At 46.8% G+C, this 7,599-nt stretch overlaps 2 protein-coding genes across 2 annotated transcripts in view; both read left to right on the forward strand.

The window, feature by feature from the left end:
* Positions 1 to 3,257, forward strand: part of LOC116824344 (uncharacterized) — a 27,412-nt gene extending 24,155 nt beyond the window's left edge. Inside the window, 1 exon segment of the mRNA XM_032779546.2 lies at positions 3,170 to 3,257. Coding sequence (XP_032635437.2) covers positions 3,170 to 3,257 — 88 coding nt within the window.
* On the forward strand, positions 3,251 to 6,408 carry LOC116824338 (neutral phospholipase A2 agkistrodotoxin-like). Its single transcript, XM_032779535.2, has 4 exons — positions 3,251 to 3,339; positions 4,123 to 4,267; positions 4,807 to 4,913; positions 5,522 to 6,408. Exons 1-4 carry the CDS (start codon positions 3,300 to 3,302, stop codon positions 5,662 to 5,664), a joined length of 435 nt encoding a protein of 144 aa, XP_032635426.2. The 5' UTR covers positions 3,251 to 3,299; the 3' UTR covers positions 5,665 to 6,408.
* The last annotated feature ends 1,191 nt before the right edge of the window (positions 6,409 to 7,599 follow it).

Here is a 7,599-nt window from a genome sequence, read left to right on the forward strand (position 1 = left end):
GGACCTTGAGAAGTCATCTAGTCCAGTCCCCTGCACTCATGGAAGGACTAAGTATTATCTAGACCATCCCTGACAGGTGTTTGTCCAACTTGCTCTTAAAAATCTCCAATGATGGAGATTCCACAACCTCTCCAGGCAATTTATTCCAGGGCTTAACCACCCCGACAGTTAGGAAGTTTTTCCTAATGTCCAACCTAAACCGCTCTTGCTGCAATTTATAACTTTATAAATGTATTCTCTATGCCATTATCTAAATCACTGATGAAGATATTGAACAGAACTAGACCCAGAACCGATCCCTGTGGGACCCCACTCATTATGCCCTTCTAGCATGACTGTGAACCATTGATGACTACTCTCTGGGAACAATTTTCCAACCAGTTATGCACCCAGCTTGCAGTAGCTCCATCCAGGTTGTATTTTCCTAGTTTGTGATTAGAAAGTCATGCAAGACAGTATCAAAAGCCTTACTAAAGTCAAGATATACCACATCTACCACTTCTCCCCTATTCACAAGGCTTGTTACCCTGTCAAAGAAAGCAATCAGGTTGGTTTGACACGATTTGTTCTTGAAAAATCCATGCTGACTGTTACTTATCACTTTATTATCTTCTAGGTGTTTGCAAATTGATTTCTTAATTATTTCCTCCATTATTTTTCTGGGTACAGAAGTTAAGCTGACTGGTCTGTAATTCCCCGGGTTGTCCTTATTTCCCTTTTTATAGATGGGCACTATATTTGCCCTTTCCCAGTCTTCTGGGATGTCTGCCATCTCCCTGTCTTCCATGACTTTTCAAAGATAAGTGCTAATGGCTCAGATATCTCCTCAGTCAGCTCCTTGCATATTCTATGATGCATTTAATCAGGCCCTGGTGATTTGAAGACATCTAACTTGTCTAAGTAAATTTTGACTTGTTCTTTCCCTGTTTTAGACTATGATCCTACCTCATTTTCACTGACATTGACTATGTTCCACGTCCAATCACCACCAACTTTCTTGGTGAAAACTAAAACAAAGAAATCATTAAGCACCTTTGCCATTTCTACATTTTCTGTTATTGTCTTTCCCATCTCATTGAGTAATGGGCCTACCCTGTCTTATAGACTCATAGACTCTAAGGTCAGAAGGGACCATTTTGATCATCTAGTCTGACCTCCTGCACAATGCAGACCACAGAATCTCACCCACCCACTCCTGTAACAAACCCCTAACCTATGTCTGAGTTATTTAAGTCCCCAAATTGTGGTTTGAAGACCTCAAGCTGCAGAGAATCCTCCAGCAAGTGACCCGTGCCCCATGCTGCAGAGGAAGGCGAAAAACCTGCACGGCCTCTGCCAATCAGCCCTGGAGGAAAATTTCTTCCTGACCCCAAATATGGTGATCAGTTAAACCCTGAGCTTGTGGGCAAAACTCACCAGCCAGCACCCAGGAAAGAATTATCTGTAGTAACTCAGATCCCACCCCATCTAACATCCCATCACAGACCACTGGGCATACTTACCTGCTGATAATCAAAGATCAATTGCCAAATTAATTGCCAAAATGGCTATCCCATCATACCATCCCCTCCATAAAACTTATCAAGCTTAGTCTTAAAGCCAGATATGTCTTTTGCCTCCATTACTCCCCTTGGAAGGCTGTTCCAGAATTTCACTCCTCTAATGGTTAGAAACCTTCATCTAATTTCAAGTCTAAACTTCCTAGTGTCCAGTTTATATCCATTTGCTCTTGTGTCCACATTGGTCTTTCTCTTGCTTCTAATGTATTTGTAGAATGTTTTCATGTTTCCTTTTATGTCCCTGGCTAGTTTGATCTCGTTTTGTGCCTTGGCTTTTCTAATTTTGTCCCTACATACTTGTGCTGTTTGTTTATATTCATCCTTTGTAATTTGACCGAGTTTCCACTTTTTGTAGGACTCATTTTTGAGTTTTAGATCATTGAAGATCCCCTGGTTAAGCCATGGTGGTCTCTTTCCATAGTTCCTATCTTTCCTATGCAGTGGGATAGTTTGCTGTTGTGCTCTTAATAATGTCTCCTTGAAAAACTGCCAACTCGCTTCTATTGTTTTTCCCCTTAGACTTACTTCCCACGGGATTTTACCTACCAACTCCCTGAATTGGTGATTCTGGGCCACAGTTCTGTCCCTCTTCGTTTGTTGTTCCCTCGGACAATCCAGCACGGTCTCACTCTTAAAGACATGGGTTGAAAACTTGGCCCCATTGACGTCAATGGCAAAACTCCTGGTATTTTCAGTGGGGCTGTGATCATTCTTCATTGTTCTGAAGGGAAAAAAACAGTTTCTTGCCAAATTGACATCAGAATGCAGAGACTCTGCCAAAGGGGCGTGAAACTCCAGCCTGCGAGTTCCTAGCACAGTGAAAGTATTCACAGTGTGAAATTGCCAGGCAGAGACCGGAGTCTCTACAGGGGGTCTTCAGCATGATCCCTGCTTAAATACAATGGAAGAGTCCTTTGGACCCAGAGAAAAGAGGGAAACAGGCAACGCCTTCTATTACGGACCTGGCCACTCATCTGGATCATCTTGAATTATGGACCTTAGAGAACAAGATCCACCTGGCTGGGGTAGAAGTGGGAGGGACAGAGTGGAGAATATAAGAGAAATCAGTGGCTAGCGCACATCAGGTGTTACTCCAGCTGCCAAGGTCCTCTTAAGCCCAGAGAGGTGAGTGCTTTACAAAAGAGAATGCCCTCAAGTAGGGACCTTGCTACACTGACTTCATTTACCTGGGAAGTGGTTAGCTATCAAGGTGATTGGTGCAATAGATATTATTTACTGATCTTTTTCTTGCATTATGGGATCAAGCAGCTGATACCCATTCCGACAAGTTGCAGCTTCTGCTTGTGTCATTGTGAGTTATTCCTTCTAACTGGTAACTGGCCAGGACAGCAGTCAACTTAAGACAGACTTCCTCTGTGCGTGTGGCCTACCCTTCACTGCGGCTGAGATTGGCTTTGGGACCTCGGGGTTCAATAAAGCATGTCTACACTGCAGCTGGGGGTGTAATTTCCAGCTCAGGTAGACACACCTGTGCTAGCCCTATTGGAGCTAGATCACTAAAAATAGTAGCCTCCCAGACAGGGCTTTGACTCATTGTGACAAGTGGGTTCGTGCTCCAGAAGTTCTGACTTGCCTATCTATCCTCTCAGCAGCTTCCTGTGCAGCAGTCAGCTATCCGAAGCCTGCCTGCTAACGGGAGCAGATCCAGAGATCGATACCACTGAGTTGCTTGCCTGAGTGAAAGATCCGGGTGTTTCCTCTCCCAGGTCCTGCACAAAGATGAGGAATCTCTTTGCAGTCACCTTGCTAATCACCTGCAGTGAGTACCGCAAACTGGTGACTCCTTAGTCCTTGCTAGTTACGCAATTGCCTCGGCTCTGTAACCAGTGTTCCCCCTTCAGAGCAGAATCCCCAGCATCAGGGCAGCGCAAGTGAGGCTCAGTGCCTGGCACACCTGGCCGCAACTTGGGTCTGTATGTTGGGTTTACTCAGCCCTTACCAGGGCAAGGCCCACTGAGGTCACTGGGAGGTTTACCCAAATGAGGCGTATTAAAGCCTCAGGCCCCAGCTCATGCATGGCCACACACATTTCTGTGTAAGGGCAGGGGAGAGGGTAAGGTGTTCACCTTGCCCCTTGCACGGCTGCACAGGGGACTCTTGCACTACAAGTCCCTGTGATCCAGGGAAGGGCTGTGCATTCCCGCTCTCCCACCAGAGAGTAAGCTGGAGAAAGGGGGAAGGGAGGAGTTGGTGTCCTGGTCCTGCCTCCTCCAGGTCCGGTCCCCAGAGCAAGAGCAGTGCAATTGTGGGAAGCGTCTATGCCAGTCTAAAGGCTGGAATGAGGATTGTGCATGCCCTTTGCAAGGAACACAGCAGTAGAGGGCACAAGCTGTCTGGTGCCCCATGTAGAGCAGTGCAGCACCACAGCATCCCCTAGCAAAGGACTGTGGCATTAGAGCCACATGCTAACCCCCAGGATTCAGCTCAGCGTTCTTTCACCAGTGCAGTGTGCTCACCATGTGCACTAATAACAACAGGAAAGGGGGAAGTGATCTTTCCTTTAGAGGAAACCATCCTTCCTAGTGCTCTTGCTGGTTTGCAGGTCTGTCCGGAACACAGGGGAGTCTTCTGGAGTTTCGAAAGATGATTAATCAAGCCACAGGAAAAAGTGCCATCCTCAGTTATTATGGGTACGGCTGCTACTGCGGGTCTGATGGCAAAGGGGAACCAAAGGATGCGACAGATTGGTAAATTGCCACTAGATTTTTTTTTAAATATATCATTCCTCAAGCAGCACTGTAATCCCATAGGACAGGTCAAATGCACCTTTGCAAAACTTTGCCAAACAAAACACTCCCCTAGTCAAGCCCCAAGATTCATAAAGGGAGAAGTCCTCCAGAGCCTGTCGTGGTGAGAGAAGGGGCTGGTGCTTAACTATCCCTATAAAGTGCAGTAGAGTTTACTATCAAGGGTCCTTTGCAGGAGACCTACTGGATGGAAAGTCTCTTAAGATGCTCACTGGCTTCTGCAGAAAGCTCAGTTTCTACCAGCTACTCACCAGGGCATTTCTGATCTTTAGTTATGGATCCTCAGATATGGCCCTGATTCAGACATGAACAAATACATGTATTAGTGGGAATGTACCGGATATGTACAGTAAATCCAACAGATGCTTAGACAATGGCCAGACATGCTCACATAGAAAAGATCGGCTATACTGGATGATAGTCTCTTTCGTTGCAAGCAGACCTTTGACCCGTACTTTTGCTCTTCCTTCTCCCCGGAGGTGCTGCCGAGCTCATCACTGCTGTTATAAAAGGCTAAAAGCTAGTGGATGTTATGGGAACACACAGCGATATAGTTACACCTACAAGGACGGGGACATCCTGTGTGGTGAGTTCTCTCCCCTTGGTCCGGTTGGGATGTCCTCTGCTTCTACTCTCCAATCAGCTCACTGGTCTGGTTCTTCGCCTTTCTCGCTCGGTGTCCTCCTTCCAAATGGCCAAACGTTATGGCCTTATCATTGATCCAGAAGAGACAGGTTCGAAGGAGAGGGCAGCACCAGGGTCCCTGGAAGGACTCTGGCTCTCTCCCCTTGTGTCATGGACCCAAGAAGTAAATTAACAGCCTGTAGGTATTGGAGTTGCAACATCTTGATTCCTTGAAAGCCCTGGTTCAGCTTCTGACCCAATGACTTTGGCCCCTTGTCCAGCTGATGTAGGTAAATTGGGGTCCACGCAGTTGACTGTAAGGGGGTTAGGAGCTCACTTTTTAAGATCTCATCCAATCAAATGTAACCTACCACTGGTGTGAGTGAGGACGCCTGTAGCAGTACTTCATACCCTCTTTGCACTCACACAGCCCAAGTGTAAGTGACTCCACAGGGCCAGTGGGGAGTCAGGCCCTGAGAATTAGTCACCTTCCTCCTCGTCACAGCGATTGTCCCAGGAAAAACATGCGTCTCTCTCTCTTTCTCTCTCTCTCTCTCTCTGTCTTGGCAGCTTTGGGGAGCTGGTGCGAAGAACAGGTCTGTGACTGTGATAAGAGCACTGCTCTCTGCCTGGAAAGGAACCTGAAGACATTCAACAGCCGCTACGTTCGCTACCGAGACGGCAAGTGCACAGGATTCACACCCACGTGCTAGGGGCCATCCTGTCCCCAGCCCATCATTTTACTGACCACCCAGCTGACAAGAGTTTGCACATGCTGTTTCCCCAGGACCAATGAGCCAGGAGTGGGACTGTAGAATGGACTGTGACCTCTGAATGCTTTGCTATAGAGAACAAGAGAAATTCCAGGGAACTGCTTTTAAATAGTCCAGCAGCTCTACCTTAAAGAGGGTCACTAGAGCAGACCAGACCAGAAGAGAACCACATCAGATGGCCAATATAGGAAGGACAGTTGAGACACTGGACTGGTTCAATTCCTGGCTCTGGCACTGACTTTCTGTTTGACCTTGGCCAAGTGCAGATTTTTAAAGGCACTTAGGCACCTAACTCCCATTGGAAGCCATGGGAGTTAGGTGTCTAAGAACCTTTATGAAGCTGGGCTGTAATCACTCTATGCCTCAGTTTGCCCATCTGTAAAATGGGGATAATAGTCCTTTCTTTGCCTGTGTATGTAGTGTGTAAGGGACTGTCTCTTCCTATATGTTTGTACAGCACCTAGCATGATAGGGCTTTGAGCTCACTTTGTCCCAGAAGTGCTACTGGGATATATATAATACTACAGTACTAAAAATGGTGACTAGGGACCATTTGGTTGAACTGGGATTCTCCTAGGATTGCTGGCATAAGCTCCCCATTGTTTAATATTCTGGTTACGGATTCATTTCCTTCACTTTAGTTCCCATGCGATTTCCTTTCCTTTGCTTCTAAATAAAGGTGAGCAGAACACCTTATTCTGCAGCACGGGACAGTCTGTTGAACTGATTTCCCCCACCCCCTTTTTGTATATATATATTAGAGCAGAGTTTGTGCAGCACAATGGGGCACTGCTCTGATTGGGTGTTGCTGTGAAGGCTAGTGCAATACTAATCACAAAGCAGCCCTCCGGGCCATGACCTGGCCCACTCTTACCTTCAGTTACAAGCATTGTCGGGAACCACTGGAGCCAAGAGACCTCTGGAATGGAAAGCAAAGGGCTGACTGATCTCTATTCCTGGCATCAGCCCTCTTCTGTGGAAGCACCTCAGGCAAGGATGGGTGAGGCCACACACAGAGAGGGGTTCAGTTTTTACCCTGGGCAGGTACAAAGAGAAGATACTGCTTAATATTTTCCCCAAACCAGCAGAGAAATGTTCTGGGGAAAAAAGCTCCTGTGTCCCTTCTGCCTTCCCATCAGCAGTATCTCTAGCAACAGCAAAGTGACACGTACCCATGCAAAGGTGGAACTGGATGGAGAGAACAGGGGGCTGGAAAATGCAAAAGGTTCCTGTGTTTGTGTTCATAAGGACACACACTCGAGGCATTAATGCCCATTTTGGCTACCTCAGTGCATGCTTTGGCATGCTGCCTCGTGCTTTGGCACAGGAATATTTTGCACGCAAAACTCAGGCGCTGAAGTCTGAAAAACTGATCCAGGGGAACTCATTTTTAGTCACAGTCACACATACTGATCCTAGGAGGACAATGCACCTGTTTTGCAAAACTTTCTGTGAAAACAGGCCCATTGTTGAGACTCAAAATGTGGGGGAAACTTTGACTGTGGGGTAGTTTTGCATTTCACAGTGCAGCTCTCACCCCCCATTTGACTCACAGCAAAAACACATAAGAACATAAGAATGGCTGTACTGGGTCAGACCAAAGGTCCCTCTAGCCCAGTATCCTGTCTGCTGACAGTGGCCTATGCCAGGTGCCCCAGAGGGAGTGAACCTAACAGGCAATGATCAAGTGATCTCTCTCCTGCCATCCATCTCCACCCTCTGACAAACAGACAGAAACTAGGGACACCATTCCTTACCCATCTGTGGCTAATAGACATTTATGGACTTAACTTCCATGAATTTATCCAGTTCTCTTTTAAACGCTGTTATAGTCCTAGCCTTCACAACTTCCTCAGGCAAGGAGTTCCACAAGTT

The sequence above is a fragment of the Chelonoidis abingdonii genome, chromosome 23, assembly GCF_003597395.2.
Source record: "Chelonoidis abingdonii isolate Lonesome George chromosome 23, CheloAbing_2.0, whole genome shotgun sequence".
NCBI classification, from domain to species: Eukaryota; Metazoa; Chordata; order Testudines; family Testudinidae; genus Chelonoidis; species Chelonoidis abingdonii.